At 34.3% G+C, this 22,097-nt stretch overlaps 1 protein-coding gene and 1 long non-coding RNA gene across 5 annotated transcripts in view; one reads left to right on the forward strand and one right to left on the reverse strand.

Moving 5' to 3' along the window:
• LOC129488145 (uncharacterized) overlaps positions 1-22,097 on the reverse strand; it is a 521,486-nt gene that overhangs the window by 299,695 nt on the left and 199,694 nt on the right. The window contains exon 6 of the long non-coding RNA XR_010122386.1: positions 1,615-1,792. This is a non-coding gene — a long non-coding RNA (uncharacterized lncRNA). The remainder of the gene's footprint in view (positions 1-1,614; positions 1,793-22,097) is intronic.
• FSIP2 (fibrous sheath interacting protein 2) overlaps positions 1-22,097 on the forward strand; it is a 92,879-nt gene that overhangs the window by 46,804 nt on the left and 23,978 nt on the right. For 3 of the 4 annotated variants that reach the window (XM_055289947.2, XM_055289948.2, XM_055289950.1), the window contains 2 exons: positions 1,492-10,435; positions 12,636-22,081. In XM_055289947.2, coding sequence (XP_055145922.1) covers positions 1,492-10,435; positions 12,636-22,081 — 18,390 coding nt within the window. The remainder of the gene's footprint in view (positions 1-1,491; positions 10,436-12,635; positions 22,082-22,097) is intronic. The other variant, XM_055289949.2, reaches the window with a different exon arrangement.

Raw genomic sequence — 22,097 nt, forward strand, 5'->3', positions numbered from 1 at the left:
TGGATAATTTCAGACTAATTTAGGCAATATTTTGGGTGTGAGCAGCCTAGTTACAGGAATCATATTTACACTGAGACCTATATATCAGCCTTCTAAGCTTTTCTGCCAATTACTTGTGTTTACAAGCTGTATGTTTTAAGAATTTTAACAATTTAAAAATAGAGTACTACTTTATTATATGTAAGATGAGTTTTGTAAGCACAAAATATATTTGCAGTTACTAAGTAGAGGTTTATAGAATTCTACAGATGCATTTATTTCTATCCGTGGTCCAGTTCAAATCTATGACAGCAACATTGGTCACTAAGGAAATGGTTATTCAAATCTGGTTCTTGGCTCCAGCTCAAACAAATTAATAGTCTAACTTTCTTAACCTTGCTCAGCCCTCCCTACTCTTTGATTCCCAAATCTAGCTTGGCTTTTATTTTCTATCTAAATTAATTTGTTACCTTACTTTAGTATGTGTTCTCAGCTTTCCTATCCAGGACAATTTGTATTTATTTGTATTATTTTATTTTAATTTAATTTTATTTTTTTTTGAGGCGGAGTCTCGCTCTGTCACCCAGGCTGGAGTGAGTGCAGTGGCGCAATCTCGGCTCACTGCAAGCTCCGCCTCCTGGGTTCATGCCTTTCTCCTGCCTCAGCCTCTCCGAGTAGCTGGGACTACAGGCGCCCGCCACCACGCCCGGCTAATTTTTTTGTATTTTTTTAGTAGAGACGGGGTTTCACCGTGGTCTCGATCTCCTGACCTCGTGATCCGCCCGCCTCGGCCTCCCAAAGTGCTGGGATTAAAAGCGTGAGCCACCGCGCCCGGCCTTTATTTTATTTTTATTTATTTGTATTACCCCTTTTATTGGATACAAAGCCCGTCAATCTATGTAAAGCATTAGCTTTTATTTTTGCCTATCAAATAATTCTTAACAATTAACTTCAGTCATTCCTATATATCTAGACCACAGGCTCACCCTTTCAGCAGGGACTGGGAGAGAAAATGCTTTATGTTCCTTCCCCAAATCTCAGCTAGGCAGATGTTTCTGAAAGCATCCAAATATTTTGACTGGATCTATTTTGAGAAATGTTTTGTTACAAATATTTAATGTATCTTTAAAAATTAGCTGGATCATAAACATCACATATTTTCTTTCCAAAATATTTGCATGTTGTGTGCCTAGACAGCAATTTAATGATATTTTTAACAAAAAAAATATCATTTATACTGATAATAAATGTCAGGGGAAAAAGAAACTTCTGAGAGACTGTGAATAAAATAAATCTTACACAAAAAATACTTCACTGTAGTGCAGAATAAACTAGAAATTCATCTTAAATTCTAAATTTCTAAACTGATATTTCTTTACTATTTTCTTTCATAAACCATAATGGTATTCCACCAATACATTGATATAAAAATTAAATGTTACTTTCTGTCTCCAAAACATAGAGTAAGTTGTTACACGACTTTATTTTCATCTCTGCTTACCTCCTTTCCAGGTAACTTCTGAAGAATTGAATGTTATAATTCAGAATATAATGACCTGGGTTGTGGCTGCAGTGACCAGTATATTGTACCCAGCCATCACAAAGTATGAAGAAAGATTGCAAAATAATACATACCCAGTATCTGATGACTCCATCCTCTCTTCAGATAGTTCAAGTTTCTGTAGCACATGCAGTGAAGACTTTACATATAGAAGCTACACATCTGCAACAACTAAAACATTTCAGGCAGAACCCCGTGCATTTGTAGTTGACATGTCAGTAAGGAGACCAACCACACTTATAAAACCTCCTCCTGCACATGTGGAAAAAACAGTTGTGGGGAAAACATGTCACATAAAAGGACAATCTATAACCTCTAAACTTAAATATAATAAAACCAACTTGCTATATTCACACCCTAAGCTCAGAAGTTGTAAATCAGATAGTCACCTTTTAGCATCATTTGAAACAGGCACAAAAAAATCTAAGGATGCTACCACTGAAACAGATAGCTTAGGGAGTTCATTGCATTGTGATAAAACAGCAAAAGCCATGGATGAAATGAAGAATTTAAAAAATGTTTTTGTTAACTTTAAATGTTACTTGAAAGGGGAAACTGAAGTGATTCTAGAAAGCATTTTGCGAGAAATTATGTCTGATTTAACCCAGGCCATTCCCTCTCTGTCTTCTGTTACTGCTGAAGTTTTTGTTGAACAATGTGAACGTGAAAAAGAAATCTTGCTTTCCAATGTTCATATTTCCTCAGTTGCTTCTGAGATTGTGGAAAATATGCTTGAGAAGTTAGAGTCTGTGGTTGAGAAAAAATGTGTTGAGATGTTCTCACAAGATTTGTCAGTCGACATTAAACCAAGTTTAGCAGCCAGTGATGAACTTCTCACATCATCTAATGGAAAACCTTTGAAAAATTCAATGCCTCATACTTTGGACCCAATGTGTGATATTGCAGAGGACATGGTGCATGCCATTTTAGAAAAGCTAATGACTTTTGTTTCTTTTAAGCAAAATGAATTTCTTCATCCTAAAGACACAACTAAGCTTTCCTGCCAGCAACATAAGACAGACCCAATATGTATGTTCCTTCAAAGAGGTGGCAAAAATAAATCTAATCTTGAATCTGATGAAGCTAGTTTAATTGTCAATGAAGAAGTACAAAATTTAATATCAAATATTTTTTCCCAGGCTTCTTTGGTTGCTTATATAGAGGAAGCAGTCAGTGCTATACTAGGTTATATACAAACTGAACTAAATAATGAGAGAATTATTGCATCTGAAGAAACAGTAATACTCCTTCAGCTACTTGATGACATCCTTGTTCAGCTCCATCAGGAACCAATAAATGAAAGTTTTCAAAAAAGTAGGCAACCTAGAATAAGTAGTCCTTCTGACACCAAAGAAAAGTACAGACTCACTGGCACTAGATTATCAAATAGTCCCAGGTCTGGAAGACCATTTCCACCTATAAATGTTCCAGGCATGGTTTGTTATTCTGATGATGAAAATGAGGAAATAGACAATATTGTAAAAAATGTGCTTGATTCAACTTTCAAAGATGAAAAAGTAAAATCACAAGAACAGACTCCTAATCATTGGTTTACAAAGGGAAACACTTGTTTCGAATGCAAAAGAAATATCAAACCACCTACAAAGCCTGGTTCTAGAAGCAAAGCTGCATTTCATGATTGGGAATTAAAGACTGAGCCACCATCTACTAATCATGAAGACATTTTAAAGAAAAAACTTTGTTCGAATAAAGACATTTCAACTTTCAGCCAAGATCAAACACATCAAATAGAAAAGGCTTCAGAAAACATAATCACAAGCATTTTAAAGGAAATGCTCAAGGACATATCTTCTGTTCCTTTTGGTCACTTAGACAGCAAAACTGGCAATGAAGCTTCAGTTCTTGTTTCAGAAAAGCCTCAAGGACTGTCACATCAAGAATGGATAGACCAGATGTTTTCTGTTTCAGAAATCAGTACAGTGGCTCAAGAAATAACAGATTCTGTGTTAAACATACTTCATAAGGCATCAAACTACATTTCCAATACCACTAAAAGTTCCATTTCATCATCAGTTCATCAGACTTCCTTACATAATTCTGACACTGAACACATAGTCAAAGAAGCACCAAATAAATACCCATTAAAAACATGGTTTCACAGTGAAAAGAAAATGAAATGTTTATCTTTATTTGATGTTGATCCTGAAAAGCCCTCCTGGTTAAAATCTGGAAAAAGTGAACCTAAACCTGTAGATGACATTAATGATGAGATCATTCGTACAATTTTTAAAAGACTGAAGTCATTTATTTGTCCAAAATTGCATATGGGCTTCAAATCTTCATTACAATCTCAACTTAGTAAGTACACAGCTAAAATAGTAAACATTGTTTTATGTGCTATCCAGAATGAACTGGAACTTCACAAGGAAAACCTAAATCTTAGGGAGATTGACCATACCAAATCCCTTACAGATAAAGGATTTTTTGCTAATACTGATAAAAAATTAGAATCTCTTGTCACAAGTATTGATGATGACATTTTGGCGAGTCCATTATTAACCTGTATTTATGATATGTTATCAAGTGAAAATGCACATCAAAGAAGCGTTTCACTCTCTTCTCATAAGCCAAAGTCTGCAACTGACAGTATTGACGTACAAAGCACTTTGCCAAATAGGCAGGATAAAAAATCTTTTCACAAACATTTGGCTACTCCTTGTACTCTCCACAGTGTCAATGATGGAAACCATATTAAGGAGAATGCAAAATTGCAAGTGTTAGAAAGAATTGGGGAAACGCTACATGAAATGTTAAGCAAGCTCCTGGGGACCCATCTTCATTCTCAGCTATCTTGTAGTCAACAAAGCAGAGAGATGACCAATAAGAATCAGAAAATGGCTGCTGCATTGCAGTCTAATATTCAGTTAATTTCTAAAGCAATTTTGGATTATATCCTTGCAAAATTATGTGGTGTTGACATGGATACCAGTTTTGCAAGTTGTGGATTAAAAGCTATCTCAGAGTCTCTTGACATTGACAACCCATCGTTTGCTTCAATTATTGAGAAAATGGCCAAATCCACCAAAATAATCTCCAGCATAGTTTCCAGAAGGGTTCAGGAGAACAATAAAGAAGAGACTAAAAGCAAGGCAAAACCTGTTGCTCCTGTGTCTTCCAAAACACCAGGCACAAAAGAAATGCATCCAAATAAACTGAAAGCTGCAGCTTCAGATATTCTTAATATGGTTTTTGCTAAACTGGAAGGGTTTGCCAATGGACATTTAGAAATTTTAGGTGCTATTAATGATGGAAATAAGAAAAGCAATAAGATAGGCTGGGAATATGAAAGCACCAATATTTCCAGAGACACACATGAAGCATCATTTCTGTCTGCTTTATATATGCACGCAAAGAAGGTATCAAGTGCTATTTTGAAGGTTATTCAAACAGAATTAAATGTGACCTCATCAGATTTGAAGACAAGTGTAAAAAACCCACCACCTGAGACTGAAATTCTTAAGGATGTAGTCAAGTTAATTTTAGATGCAGTATCTTCCAATATGTTTAATGAAATGGAATCTGAAGGGGGAGGCATTGAAACTTATCAATACAGGCCAACATACGGAAGTCTTCCTGGAGGAGCTGAATCAGATTCATTTCTAGAAGATGATGCATATACAGAGAAAAAAATTATTGATGAGAGATCACCACAAAGAGAAGAAATGAAAACACGTTCTCTTAAACAATGGGCTCTAGAAAAAACCTTAAACAAAATTGAAGTAAAACTCAAAGAACCACATATATCTCCAATTGCTCCCATTATAAGAAATATTTTGAATGAAATTTTTCAAAGTACTTTAATCAATCAATTAAATGTCCCTTCTCTCTCCCATTCTAATTTTAATTGCATGGCTCACAATGTTGATGAGCCAACTCCCCAAATACCTGTTCAATTTATGGATAAAATGATGGGTCCTTTACTGTCTGAAGCAGATATAACCATAGTAACAGATAATATTGTTAGGACTGTATTTCACCAACTTTATTCAGCTGCCATGACAGAAAGAAATGTAAGGGAAAATAGGTATAAAACTATCACTTTTTCAGCAAATGTTTCTTTTCATGAACACACCCATAAAGGAAAGTCCTCTGTCACTGCGTTGGATGAAAATCCATGTACTTTTCAGTCTAGATTCAGCGTTGCTGACAAGGAGGCAAAGGTAAATCTAGCTGAAGATATTGTGCAGGCAATATTAACAAATTTAGAAACTTTTGCTACTTCCAAAGTAAAATCTCTCTTTTGTTCCCAAGTCAACTTTACAGTTCCAGTGGCTTTACCTATTCAGCAAGATCACAGTACATTGAGCAAAGCATTATCAGCCAAAGATTCATATTCTGATGAGCAATTTTCCTGTTGCTCAGTAGATCATACCAAGTCAGGAAAGACTAACTTGTGTCAACTGTCTTTGTCTAAATTAAATACTTATGCACTACAAGTGGCTAGGAAAAATTTACAAGTAATCAAACAGGAATTAGATAAAGAAAGGGAAAATCCTTTTTTAACTCATGACATCGGGATTTCTGAAAGTATTGCAAGCCAAATTGTTAATGCATTATTAGACATTATATCACATAAAGGCAAATGTGACGAAAACAGTTCTGACAAAGAGATCTATTTAGATCAGCAAAAAGGTGTTATTGAAAAGCTGCTCAATAAGACCAAATATCAAAAAGTACTTCAACTTCAAATACAAGATACCATTGAAGGTATCCTATGTGATATTTATGAAAAAACCCTGTTTCAGAATAATCTCTCATTTCCCACACCCACTCTGAAATGTAGCATAGCTGATAAACATTCAGAAGAAAATTCTGAAATGTTCATGGAGGGTGCAAATAAGATTATTCCTAAGTTTTCAGTTCCTAAATCAGATGTCATTTTGATATCCAATGATATAGTGAATATTGTTCTTCATAATCTCAGTTCTGCTGTCATGCTTGTCATAAATGCAAAGAATCCTACTTCTGCAAGATTGCCCCTGACATTTTGTGATATGTTTCCAAAAATAGACTGTCAACAGCCTCTTAAGGGGTCAAAAACTGAAAGAAAAACAGAGTGTTTTTCATATTCAAGAAACCAGAAATCAGCTTATCCTGATGATAATCAGATAACTGTAGTAGAGAAAGAAGACACTCAGAAATCTGCTACTGACTCATGTGAGGAAAATGCTAACTTCATTACTAAAACTATTTTTAATCGTTTAGAATCTTTTGCCACAGAAAGAATAGATTCATTAATTACCCTTGCTTTCCAAAGTAAAGAAAAGTCATTTGTTATCCCAGAATTGGAAAATTGTAAACAAAATGAAAGCATCTTTTATGATTCAAGCCAAGTGGAATCAGATGTAAATGTCCCGAAAATATCAGCAACTGAAACCATTCTCAGCCAAGAGCTTACAGATTTCACTTTTGTCGGTCACAGAGAAAAACTTGGATCCACAATTCACCTATCGCAAGCTAGCCTTAAGACATATGCTGACATCATTGCCAGTGCCATTTTGAAGCTTATTAAAAATGACTTAGACTTAGAAATTCAAAAGATATATCCATATCAAAACAATATTTTGTTCCAAGAAAACATCATTGTGAGTGAAATTGTTGACAGTATGTTAAAGATGTTAGATGATAAAAGATCTGTAAAGGAAATTGGTTTTAATTCAAAAGAGAATTTTAACTTTTCACAATTAGCTTTATCAAATGAAATATTGTTGGGTGACAAAGAGAAGGAAAGAAGTACCAAACAATCTCTATTTACAAAGTATCCATTAGAGCAAAACCAAATGATATTGGAAAACAAAAGGCAGATAATTGTTTTGGAAGAAATATTTATGAGAAACGGAGAATCAAAAAACAAAGAAAAAGGTGAACTGCTCATTGCAGTGGGAGAACTTTTGAATAAGTTGTATCAAAGAGTAATGGAAGTCATAGGCCATTTGCCTCCACTTAATGAAACTGCCAACTTTATATCTAATTCTAAAATTAAAACATCAGACACAACACAGAAAAACAGTTCTCAATCACATATTAACAGTGTAGCAAATGACATAGTTGAAAGTGTTTTGGGGAAAATGTACTTGGTAGTTGTGACATCATTATATGAAAATAATAAAAGTAGGACAGAAGTTGAAATAGCTGACCACAATGATTCCTTACTAATGAAACCATTAAGTTTTAGAGAAACTAAACAAGCAGGAAAAATAAGTAACTCCCCTAGATATGTGATACCACAGGCTTATTCTTATGTCAACAGTCAAAATATCTCTGTGATGGAAAACAGTCTTTTGCCATATTTACCATTGCAAGTGAAGAGAGACTTACTTCAAATGGTTCTCAATAAGATCACAAATTTTGTCTCACTTCATCTAGAAAAGAGTTTGTCCCCTGAGTATTGTGCTGATAAGTTGCAACTTTTAAGGCCACATACTTTAAAGGTGAGCCCTAAGGACAACCCTAAGCCATGCTTTAAAGCAAATTTAAAAGCAAGATCAAAAATTACCACTTTGCCTAAATGTACAAAAAAAACACACTTAGGACTGAGTGCTGCTAAGGACAAAAGCAAAACCAAGTTAGGTCCTGGAGAGAAGACCCCAAAAGACAGCAGATCCAAGACTGCCATTGGGTTGTCACACATCATGTCAGCTGGAGATGCCAAAAATTTACTGGACACAAAATTGCCCACTTCAGAATTAAAAATATATGCCAAGGATATAATAATTAACATCCTGGAAACAATTGTGAAGGAATTTGGAAAGGTAAAGCAAACCAAAGCTTTACCATCTGATCAAATCGTAGCAGCAGGTAAAATAGTTAATACAGTTTTGCAAGAATTATATGTTACCAATAACTGCAATTTGGCTTACCCAATCAGATCCTCACATCTCAAACTTTCACATGGGAATATAGGCACAAGATCACTTCCTAAACAACAAGCATGTTTTTACTTGGAGAATGTTTCTTCACAGCTAGAGCACATTTTTCCTAGAGAAGGTATATTTAAAAAACTGTTTGACAAGTGGCAAACAGAATCAAATGACAAGGAAAATGAAAAATGTAAGCTATTGATGATAGCTGAAAATGTTTTGACTGAAATTTCAATAAAAGCAAAAGAATTAGAATGTTCTCTTTCACTTTTAAGTTTGCCACCTCTTGAGAATTGTGAAAGCAGGTTTTATAATCATTTTAAAGGAGCTTCTACTAGAGCTGAGGATACCAAAGCACAAATTAATATGTTTGGAAGGGAAATTGTTGAAATGCTACTTGAAAAACTACAGCTATGCTTTCTGTCCCAAATTCCCACTCCAGATAGTGAAGAAACTCTATCAAACAGTAAAGAACACATTACTGCTAAAAGTAAATATGGTTTTCCAAACAAGCATAGCCTCAGCAGTTTACCAATCTATAACGCAAAGACAAAAGACCAAATTTCTTTGGGCTCCAGCAACCAAATTGTTCAAGAGATTGTAGAAACGGTTTTAAACATGTTAGAGTCATTTGTGGACTTGCAGTTTAAACATATCTCCACATATGAGTTTTCTGAAATTGTGAAAATGCTTATAGAAAACCTTTCTTCTATCCAACAGAAACTGTTAAACAAAAAAATGTTGCCAAAATTACAACCACTGAAAATGTTTTCTGATAAATCCGAGTCAAATACTATTAATTTCAAGGAAAACATACAGAATATCCTTCTACGGGTTCATTCATTCCATTCACAATTACTTACATATGCTGTTAATATCATCAGTGACATGTTTGCTGTAATTAAGAACAAGCTAGACAACGAAATAAGCCAAATGGAACCATCTTCAATTAGCATATTGAAAGAGAACATTGTAGCAAGTGAGATCATTGGCACACTAATGGACCAGTGTACTTATTTCAACGAGTCTTTGATACAAAACCTTTCAAGGGAAAGTTTGTTCCAAGGAGCTGAAAATGCCTACACTGTTAATCAGGTTGAATTAGCAACTAATATGAAAATGTTCCCATCAAAGTTAAAGGAAGGTAGTTTGAGGATTAATCCTTCACAAGTGAGTAAAACTGGGTGTGTGTTTTATTCAGACGAAGATATGAAAGAAAAGTACAGGGTTTCATCAAATTTACCCACCTCTGTCAGATCCTCTGCAGAAGACACAGTTAAAAACTCAGAGCCAACGAAAAGGCCTAATTCAGAAACTATGCCATCATGTTCTACTAGAAACAAAGTACAAGACCACAGACCAAGGGAATCTAACTTTGGTAGTTTTGATCAGACCATGAAAGGAAATAGCTACCTCCCTGAAGGCAGTATCTTACAAAAGCTGCTTAGGAAAGCAAATGACTCCACAGAAGCAGCATTAAAACAAGTCTTGTCATTCATAGAAATGAGAAAAGGTGAAAATCTAAGAGTGTTTCATTTTGAGAACCTAAAACCAGTTGTTGAACCAAACCAAATTCAGACAACCGTTTCTCCACTAAAAATATGTTTAGCTGCAGAAAATATTGTCAATACTGTGCTATCCAGCTGTGGCTTTCCAAGTCAACCACACACTAATGAGAACAGGGAAATAATGAAACCATTTTTCATATCAAAACAAAGCTCTCCATCTGAAGTATCTGGAGGGCAAAAGGATAAGGAAAAAAGTTTGCTTAGAATGCAGGATAAAAAAATCAACTATATACCTGAGGAAGAAAACAAAAACCTTGAAGCCAGCAGGGAAGATTCTTCTTTATTGCAAAAATTGAAAAAAAAGGAGTACCCAACGATAGAGACTGTGAAGGAAGTTGAAGCCTTTACTTTTGCTGATCATGAAATGGGTTCCAATGAAGTTCATTTGATAGCAAGACATGTCACCACATCTGTGGTCACCTATTTGAAGAACTTTGAAACTACAGGTAAGCAAGACAGAACGTACACTAAAAATTTGCATGATTTAAGAAGAAAACCAGTAAAAGACATGTTTAAAAGATCTCCTGTCTAAAAAGCCATATTCACTATTTTTCTGAAAATACTCTTGGAGGTAGATGTCTACTGAGTTGCATTTTAATTTTATTTTAATTATTTTATTTTATTTAGAAATAGTGTCTCTGTCACTGAGGCTAGAGTGCAGTGGCATGATCATTGCTTCCTGCAGCCTTGAACTCCTGGACTGAAGACATCCTCCCATCTCAGCCTTCTCCCAAAATAGCTGGGACCACAGGCATGCCACTGCACTCTAATTTTTAAAAATCTTTTTGTAGAGACAGGGTTTTGCTATGTTGCACAGGCTGGTCTCAAACTCCTGTCCTCATGTGATCCTTATTTCTCGGCCCCTCAAAGTGTTGGGATTACTGGCATAAGCCACTGTGCTCAGCCTCAATTGCCTTTTAATTCATCACAATGCAAAAAAATAAAAATAAATAAATGTTTTCAGGATTTGAATTTGAAGGATGTGTTGCTCAGTTTTCTCTATCTACAAATGAGAGAAAATGAGACCATTTTAAAGCAGGAGATTTTGGTTGAGCATGAGGCATAAATTTGGAAGGGTTTTTAAAATTCTTATGCATAACTTCTTTATAATCACATGGGATGTGCAGTTAACTGATTAAAAGCCATTTAATTTTTGTATTCTTGAAGGCTTTGTTATTATTATTCAAAGTTTAAAAGAACAGTAGAATTAAATGTCTTGTTTTATTTGCATTCCAGTATTCTGACTTAAATTCCTTCTAGGTATAATACTCCAACTGTATCATTACAGGGATTATATTTGCATTATCTTTCTAAGTATGCTCAAGTGTATATATTCGGTGAAACAACATGTAATAGTCATTTTGTATATCAAAAACTGTTGATTATTGACAATTAATAAAATTCAGTTTAATATTACTATACTACCCCAGATCTAGGTCAGTAGTTTCAGTTACCAATAATTACTTGCTACATCACCAGTCCAGATACATCACTCACACATCATTCTAATTGGAGATATTAGCAGTCCTACCCACCTGCACGAGGAGGTTATTTTCCATCCTTAAAACCAGTATTCTTCCAAGATGGACAGTAATGTAGCTACAACTATAGACTCTTAAATAGACTTACTCCAGGCATGACTTAATTGATTTTAGAAAAATAAACAAAAGCAAAACAAGCAAGAGAAGATCCATGATTTCATCACATTGATACTTGGCTCTATCAATTCTATATTCCTATTCTCAGACATCTCCAAGATCTTCCAGTGACTTTGCTCATGTTCCTTCTTCCACTAGGAATACCCTTTCCTCATTCCCTTTATCTTGACATGGCCAAAACCTGTGTAGCAGTCAAAGCTCAGCTTAAAGTCTTCTATCTGCATAGAGTCTTGCCTGATAACACGTGAAGATATATAATATATAATTAGGTTCTGAGGAAAAAAACTGTGTTGCTCTTAGCTGCCACACCCAGAAGTTGGCCATTGCAAGTAGGTAATGATTTGTAACAAATAGAATTTTGGACAAAACAAATATAGAATTCTTCACCTGGCTGGGCCAACCTTCCTTCTTTGTGACAAACTGTAATCTAGGGGCTAAAGTACTACTGCTATTGCAATCTATTACTAGCTTTTCTGGAGTTGCCACACTTTTATTTTAGTCAACTTGATATTGCAACACAACTCCTTAATGTCCTAAAAGTAAAACATAGCATAACATTAAATGTTTTATCTAAAGATATTTTAAAATAATTATATGGCACCTCTAGATATCACTGGAGACATGGTAGAATGCATCGCTAAACCTGGAAATTATTTCTCTGCCCCAAGCTTTCCAGCTTCTTAGAGTTTATAACCATCCAACCAAGGCAGACATCAGCATTTGACTTAGAGGACTGAATTTTGGGGTGCTATATTCTGAATTTATTGGCTAAAATTAAGATTTTACAAGGTGAGAAATAAATGTTTGAGGAAAATCTAATTTCTTTTTTTGTTTAGATTTTTCTTTAGTGAGTTGCTCAAAGGGTGAAATATATTATGTAAATAATTACAAATATATTGAATATATATGTAAATAATAATTACAAATATATTGAATTTTCTATATTTTCTTTAATCCATGCTAAAATTACAATGTTTCCTTTTTTAAGTTTTTAGTGAGGAAAAGATGTCTACTGTTTCTACATGGTCAAGGAAAAAATATGAATCAAAACAGCTCCTAAGAAACAAATACGATGATTCTTCAATTTATCAATGTTGTAAACATCTCACTGAGTCAGTACTTTACCATTTAACTTCAAGCATTTCTGATGGCACCAAAAAAGGTAGAGAAAAAGAGAAAGCATGGGAAATTCAAGAAGCAACATTTAGCAAGATTATTTCAATTCATTCTCAAGTGTTTGAGAGCAGGTCAATTTCCATTGGAGAACTTGCTTTATGTATTTCTGAAATCATTATCAAAATTCTTCTTAATAATAAAATTATACAGGCTGACATTGCACAGAAAATGGTTTCCATACCAAGAAAATACATTTACTGTCCAGGAATAGTTTCTGGTGGCTTTGATGACCTCTTTCAGGATCTCTTAGTAGGAGTGATTCATGTACTGTCCAAAGAAATAGAAGTAGATTATCACTTTGAAAGCAGTGAAAGAAACAAATCATTTTCTATGCATAGAAATAATAGTGTACCCGTTTGCAACAAAATCAATAGACAGGCAAGCCCCAGAGACTGGCAATTCTCTACTCAACAAATTGATCAACTTTTTCAAAAAAATAAATTAAGTTATCTTGCATGTAAGTTAAACAGCCTGGTTGGTAACCTAAAAACAAGTGAATCCAAAGAAGTAGTCAATAAAGTTTTTAATATTGTTTCAGATTTATTTTCACCAGATGAATGCCTAGATAGGGGTATGGATTCTGGTAAAATACAAAGAACATTTTTCTACTCCTCAAATAATGAACAACCTAATAGCATACTTAGCAATAACCTACAGCTGTCCTCAAAATCAGTTTTTCTTCTCAATGTTGTATGTGAGAAACTTATCAGAATACTTTTGGAAGAATGCACAAGCACTGCTTTTCTTGATAAAGGTTCTGTTTCAGAGGAAACATCAGCAGAAGAATGTCAACTTTTAAAAATGCTTCAAAGTGTAGAAGATGGAAAATCTGATTATCGTAAGGGAGGAATGGACTGTGAATGCCTTCAAGTAGATTACATGTCAGACCTTTTGGAGAATGTGGCAGAAATTGATCAAGACTTATTGACACCAGACTCTGTGCTTACTATTATTTCCCACAGCTTGGTTAAATCATTGACGGACAAATTATCTCACAGTATACAACAAGCTCCGAAAAGTCTACCTTTTGCAAATGAGCATTTGAACTATAGAACAAGAGAAATACAGTCTAGTTTCACAAAAGCAAGAAAGTCAGAATTAATAGAATTAGGACAAAGTAAAAGTTCTTTAGAACTCAGGAGCTATGATAGTAATTCTTTGACAGTATCCCTGAATAATCGCACTGTGGTTAGCTCCAAAATACAAGCACCATTTGACAAGCATTGTGCAGTAAAATCCTCTTCTGTGTCACCTCTTGAAAGACACAGAACAAAGGCAATGGATAAGGTAGCCATTCATAATAAGCTACATCAGGAAGGTATATATGCTGGTGTTTATTCAGCCACATTTTTGGAAGGAATAATTTCAGAATTGTTTTTTAATCTCTCTATGTCATTGCGGGGCAAAAATAAAAACATCACTGTGTCCTGGCTCAATGAGATGAATACATTATTTGTCAACAATGTAGTGAATGAATTTAATAATGCTCAAGTCACTGTTCTACGGAATGCTGAAGAAAGGCTGTGTTTTCCACCAGTTCATACAGAAACTGTTAGCAAAATTGTTGACTCAGTTTATTATGATGTTTTACAGCAGTATGAATTAAAAGTGGCCTGTGGTAATAATCTGGTATACAACAATGCCTCAATAGCAGAACAAATAACAAATGGCATATTGTTAGAGATTTTAGACTACAAACTGCCATCTTGCTTCAAGGAACATCTCATACCCCATTCATATTACCCTCTCAAACCTGAAATTATATTGCAAAAGCTTCAAAGTAACCTAACAGAATTTACTTCTCTACCCAGGTCTTCATCAGACTATAGTACCATGTTATCACATTCATTTTTAGAAGATGTCATAAGAAGGCTTTTATCTCAGCTAATTCCTCCACCCATTACATGTTCCTCTTTAGGAAAAAACTATTTAATGAGTTCTGATTTTAATGAAATGTCCACTTGTATAATAAATAAGGTTATGTCAGCCATTTCAAAACATAAAATCTGGTTCACTGTATATGATAATCAATATCTATATACTGGAAAAAACCTCCAAAAGATGGTTGATTCTGTTTATTGTAATATTTTGCAAATGTCTGACTCTCTTGTTTCAATACAAAAAAGTATAGTAAGCCGAAGCCCAGTTATGGTTGACCAGATAGCCAGCTTTATCGTCCAAGAGATTATCGAAAATCATCTTCAACCATTTTTGAGTGGAGCGGTTTTATGTCATCCAAGGACTCCACTGGATCCAGTGTCTACTATTGTTAAACAGGTTCTGAGTGAAGTGATAGAGTCACACAGACCTCAGAAGCAATCACCCTTAGATATTCACCCTGATTCATTTGTAAGGGAGATTGTTGCCAGAGTTTTGTCAAAGATTTTCAGCCCAAAGCGTAACACTGAAATTGAGTTGAAAAACATGACCCAAAGAATAGTAAACTCCATAAACAGGCATTTCAATAAAGCTAAAATTCACATTCTCTGTGATGACAAAGAACAGTCTTTCTCTTCTTTCAGTACAGATATTGTGGATGAACTTGTCACCTCAGTTTATAGAAATGCTTTAAAGCAGCATGGGCTAGACCTTGCTGTTGATAAAGAGTCTGAAGACAGTGGCATTTTTGTGGAAAATATTACCAATTTAATTGTAGCAGCTATTTCAGATTACCTTCTTCATCCACTGTTTTCTGGGGATTTTTCAGCTTCTACCTATTCTAATTCAGTGGCTGAGAATATTGTTCAGGACATTCTTAGTAACATCAGTAAATCTACTGAGCCAAGCCAGAGTGTACCTCTATATAACACCTTGCTGCCATACACATTTTTAGAAGATATGATCAGAGTACTATTATCTAAATTATTTTCTTCTACATCTAGCCTGGTTCTAAACAGAGAAACCCAAAAAGATATATCAAGAGTGAATTTCAATGACATTGCTTCAAACCTAATTAGTGATATTAGGATGAAAGTTTCCCAACATGAAATTCGATTTTCAAAACAGGAAGAAGAAACCAAATTTATTTATTCAGAAGATGATATTCAGCACCTTGTTGATTCAGTATTTGAAAATGTTGTGCAAACCTCTGGTTCTGAAGAATCAGCTGTGCAAAATATCACAAGCAGTAATGATGTTCTTATTGATAGAATAGCAGGTTTCATCATTAAACATATCTGTCAAAAACATCTTCAGCCATTTGTGAGTGGAAAATCATTATCTTCATCAGACACATATTTTGATGATGAGAGAAGGCAGTTATTTTATACCAGTGTTTACTCTTCAACATTCTTGGAAGATGTAATCTCTGGGGTTTTAATAAAAATATTCCACAGGGTAGTAGGCACTGTACAAACAAAATCCATAAGAGATTCAGAAGATGAACTGTTTGAGAAAGCTGAAGAACTAATATATTTGATTACAGGAGAATTCTCAAAAGCCCAAGTTAGCATTATAGATAATACTGAGGAAAGACTGTGTTTACCTCCAGTGGATAGGGATGTAGTCAAAACAATTGTTGACATGGCGTACAGCAAAGTTTTGCAAGAATATGAAATGGAAGTCGTGCCTAATAAAGATTTTCTAAATGACACAAAGACATTGGCTGCAAGAATAACTAATATCATCCTGGCTGAAATTTTTGATTTCCAAATTCATCCAGATCTTATAGCAAATCTGCCTTTTAAGTCACGTTCCAAACTCAGTGCAAATGTTTTAATAAAAAGAGTTCAATATGATATAAGTAAATCAAGATTCCAAAGACAAGCTTCAACAATGTATACCACTATGTTATCACATAGTCATTTGGAAAAAATAGTTACTCAGCTTACATCTCAGATAAGTCCATTGAACACCAGTGCAGAGCAGTCAGATACTACAAAATCAGACTTAAGTAATACAGTGATAAAACTGATAAATGAAATTATGTCAATAATTTCAAAACATGAAATATGTATTATTAAATATGGAAATAAAAAACAGAGTATGATTTCAGCAAAAGATATCCAGTCTATGGTTGATTCCATTTATGCTGATCTTTCTCATTCAAATACATACCAGTCCATTACAAAAGATAAAAAGAGCATAAGTGACATACCTGTTTCAAAAATTGCGAGTTTTATAATAAAAGAAATCTTTAACCATCATATTCAATCATTTTTATCTGAAGATAAAACTCTCCGTTTGGCGGAAGTTGATCAAACTTATAAATTGAAAGCAATAGATCCTAAACAAAGAGAATTATCTTTTATTGTGAACTCATCTGTCTTTTTGGAGGAAGTAATTTCTGAGCTCTTATGCAAAATTCTTTATGCATTTTCACATAATATGTTGGTTACTGAAAACCCAGATAGAGCGAAACCGAAACTTACCAGGATTGTTACAACATTGGTAAATTCAATTGTTCTGGAGTTCACCACATCAGAGATTTTAGTTGCAGATAACTTTGATGAAAATTTGTGTTTCTCAGAAAGATACAAAGAAATGGTTCAAAAAATAGTCAACTCAGTATATGGAAAAGTATTAGATCAATATAAATCTCTGATTCAAATACATAGGGTTATACAAAGTGACACAATATGTTTTGGTAGGAAAATATATTATTTGCTATTGGAAGAAATATATGATTATCAAGTGCAGTCATTAGTTTCAGGAGAATTAGAGTCTTCTTCTTATTCGTACCCCCAAGCTGATAATATCATCAGAAATGTGCTTAACATCATCACAAAGGATAGCCATGCCTTGCCATCATATATTACTGTGTTGCCTCGTTCTCTTTTAGAAGATATGATTTACAGGCTTCTAGGGCATGTCTTCCCTTCAACTCACACTGAAAATGAACTAAAAGAGAAAGAGTTTCCACCAGATGATGAATTTCTGGATGCAGCTTCAAAATTGACTGATGAAATTATAAAAGAAATTTCTGAACATGAGATTCGACTTTCCATGGCAGAGGATAATGCAGAAAGTATGCAGTTAGAACCTACTGAAAATTTGGTCGATTCCATATGTAATAATATTTTGAAAACATCTGAATTCCAAGCTGAAGTACAAAAAGATGCAGACAAAAAAGGACCCTCATTCCTCAGTAAATTAGCTGGTTTTATTATGAAAGAAATCATGTATCATCATTTACAGCCATTTTTATATGGTGAAGAATCATCTTTCAGTGACTTATCTGATTATGACCATGTCTCTGAACTTGCTAAATCTGGTAAAGAAAAGACACAGCCTTCTCTCTATTCAGCTACATTTTTGGAAGACATAATCGTTGACCTTGTTCACAAATTTTGTTCTCTACCCATTATTACTGAAGATTCTAAGAAAAATGAAATGGCAGAGCTAGATATTATGGGCTTGGCTCTAAAACTTGCAAATTCTCTGATAAGGGAATTTAAGAAAAGTGAAATTAAAGTTTTACCAAATGCTGAAAAAATGTTTTCTTTTCCACCAATTGATAAAGAGACAGTTGATAAAATATCCAATTTTGTATATGATCAGTTCATAGAAAAATGCACATCTAATGATATTCAAAAAGGTGATGAAAGTAACATTGCTATAGGGATGATTGCGGCTCTAACCCAGAAGGCAATGTCTGCATTCAAGATTCAACCACTTTTTTCAGGAGACTGGTCTTCCACCTTCTTTTCATTTCTAAATCCAGATAATATCACCCAAAGAGTTCAACACCTACCACAAAACACCTTTACACAAATAAGCAGATGCGCAAAAGAGAACCAACTTTCTTTACCAGATCAATCATATAAAGATACTTCTTCCATCCCAGACTGCAAAAACATGATAAGCACTTTGGAAATAAATAGAGGTACAGTGAATAGAAAGAAAAGTTTTAAAACCAAGGACACATCAATGAAAAACGGTGACATCCAAAATCCAATACTTAGCTCTATAAATGCAATTATGAAAAGCGGCATGATTAACCTAACATCAGGGTTGGCTACAGGTGGTACAAATAAAAAGGAAGTGGATGAAAATAAAGTGGGAATTTGTACTCAAAAACATAGTGAGAATGTATCAAAAGTTACTTCAACTACCACTGTGAAAAGCAAAGATACTCAGGAGCCAAATTTTAGTGAAACATTTAATAATAATGAAATTGAGAAGAAAAGAAATTTAATTCCAAGAGATAAAAAAGGGAAAGATGATGAGCTATACACACATTTTTCATTAATAATTGATGATGCAGAATATGAGAAGGAAGTACTTGGATCAGATTCTGAAATAGGCTATAAAAAGAAGATTGACAATGCAAGAGAAAGATCATTTAAAAAAGATGACAAGCTCTTTCAGTTATCCTCCTCGAAGTCCAAGAGAAATCTAGGGACTACAACAGAGACTTTGGAAATAAGAACTCAAACATCAAGCAATGAGGGGAGAAGAGACTCTCCAACACAAACAGGTAGGGATGAGGAACACCACTCAGATTATGAACGTGTTCAAAATGTCATTGAAAATGTTTATGAAGATGTTTTAGAACTATCTTCTTCTCCAGAACCAGCATATTATTCAAAACTCAGTTATGACCAAAGCCCCCCAGGGGATAATGTATTAAATGTAATTCAAGAGATTAGCAGGGATTCGGCACAGTCTGTTTCAACAAAAAAATTACACTCCTCAACTAACAAAAATATCTCTGCCAAAGAAAAAGAAGAGGAAGAGAGAGAAGAAGAGAAAGTAAGAGAGGAGATTAAAAGTGAACCCAGTAAACCAGATGATCCTCAAAACCAACGAGAAAGTAAACCTGGAATTTTTCCTACTAAGTTTTCAGAAGATGTTATCACTGAGATGGTTAAACAATTGATCTTTTCTTCTATACCAGAAACACAAATACAAGATAGACGTCAAAATGTTAGTGATAAGCAAAATCAAGCTAAACTCTATGACACTGCTATGAAACTCATCAATTCGCTGTTGAAGGAGTTCTCAGATGCTCAAATTAAGGTTTTCAGGCCAGATAAGGGAAATCAGTTCCCTGTGGGTAAAGTGTCTTCAGTTCCTAAAGTACCTCCAAGGTATAAAGAGCCAACTACAGATGAAGCACCATCCAGCATTAAGATAAAATCTGCAGATAAAATGCCACCTATGCATAAAATGATGAGAAAACCTTCTTCGGATAAGATACCATTGATTGACAAAACATTGGTCAATAAAGTTGTTCACTCTTCTGTTTGTAATATTTTAAATGAATATGGAGCTCAAGACTCTATTTGTAAGAATACAAACAGTAATGGAGAAAATTTAGCAAGAAGACTAACTAGTGCAGTGATAAATGAAATTTTCCAGCATCAGGTTAACTTGATATTTTGTGATGAGGTTTCAGTTTCAGCATGTTTGCCTCTGGAATCTAAGGATGTTGTTAAAAAGGTCCAAAAGTTGGCCCAAACAGCCAGCAAAGAATGTCAAACTTCATCACCATGTACAATAATATTACCTCATAAATTTTTAGAGAATGTGATTTCTGCTCTTTTATCCAAAATTTTCTCAACAATATCCAGCACAAAAACAAAAGAACCTGAGGACAATTTGTTCACAGAACTTCAGATGAATTTCCTTCAAATGAAGTTAGTAAGTGCAGTTGCAACAGAGATCTCCCAAGATAAATATATGACTATACAGTATGTAGAAACCTTACAATCTGATGATGATGAAATTATTCAATTAGTGGTTCAGTCTGTCTATAATAATCTCTTGCCACAGTTTGGATCACAAGAGATTATACAAAATTGTGTAACCAGTGGATGCAAAATCCTTTCAGAAAACATAGTTGACTTGGTTCTACGAGAAGTGGCTAGCAATCAGTTTCAGAGCTATTTTTGTGGAGAGCTAACTCCACATCAGTGTGTGGAAGTTGAAAACATTGTTGAAAAGATCCTTAAACATGTTTTCGAAACTACTGATGTGCCCCTACCTAAACCTTCACATGCTCATAAGCTGTCTTTTAACATAATAGAAGAAATTGCCGTGAAATTTTTATCAAAGCTTTTATCTATATTTCCAAAAGTGCATAAAGAAAGAACAAAATCTCTAGAAACTGATATGCAAAAAATAACTTCAAAAGTACTAAATTCAGTCCAAGAATTTATCTCCAAAAGTAAGATTAAACTTGTACCACCCACCAAGGAATCACCTACTGTGCCTGTAGCTGATAATGCAACTATTGAAAACATAGTTAATTCTATTTATACCAGTGTTTTAAAGCACTCTGGCTCTTATACTTCTGTATTTAAAGATTTAATGGGTAAAAGCAATGTCCTTTCTGACACAATAGGCTTTTTAATGGTGAATGCAATTTCGAATTCGGAATTTCAACCTCAAGTAGAGGAAGAAGTATCAAATTCAGAATTAGTTCTGGAAGCTGTCAAAATTATGGAAAAAGTGATCAAAATTATTGATGAACTTAAGTCTAAGGAAAAGTCTTCATCCAGAAAAGGTCTGACATTAGATGCCAAACTTTTAGAAGAGGTGTTGGCCTTGTTCTTGGCTAAATTAATAAGGTTGCCAAGTTTCTCAAGCAAAGATGAAAAAAACTTATCAAAGCCTGAGTTAAATAAAATCGCATCTCAACTGTCAAAATCGGTAACAGCTGAAATTTCCAGAAGTGGCATAAGTCTAATAGCTTCTGATCCTGAAGAGCACTGTTTAAATCCAGAAAATACAGAAAGGATTTATCAGGTTGTTGATTCTGTTTATAGTAACATACCGCAACAATCAGGAACCAACAAAGAACTTTATTATGATATAAAAGATACAAACACAGCCTTTCCTAAAAAAGTGGCTAGTTTAATTATTGATGGAGTTTCAAGTTTTCCGTTACATACAATTAGCTCAACAATTTCAAATGCTGATCTCTCTGGAGAGCTAGACATTAATAGAATCGTTCGAAAGGCCCAAGAACATGCTTTTAATGTGATTCCTGAATTAGAGCAAGAAAAGTTAGATCAAAATTTATCTGAAGAGGAATCTCCAATTAAAATAGTTCCACATGTTGGAAAAAAACCAGTCAAAATAGATCCAAAAATTATTTCAGAACACTTTGCAGTTATTTCTATAAAAACTCAACCTCTTGAGAAACTTAAGCAGGAGTGTTTGAAAAGAACTGGACATAGCATAGAAGAACTGAGAAGAGCATCAATAAGTGGGAGAAATTACTCCTTAGGATCACCTGATTTAGAAAAGAGAAAGAGATACAGACGCACTTCATTGGATAAGACTGGAAGACTGGATGTAAAACCCTTAGAGGTAAGTGCAAAGGCAA

This window comes from Symphalangus syndactylus, chromosome 8 (assembly GCF_028878055.3).
Source record: "Symphalangus syndactylus isolate Jambi chromosome 8, NHGRI_mSymSyn1-v2.1_pri, whole genome shotgun sequence".
Lineage (NCBI taxonomy): Eukaryota > Metazoa > Chordata > Mammalia > Primates > Hylobatidae > Symphalangus > Symphalangus syndactylus.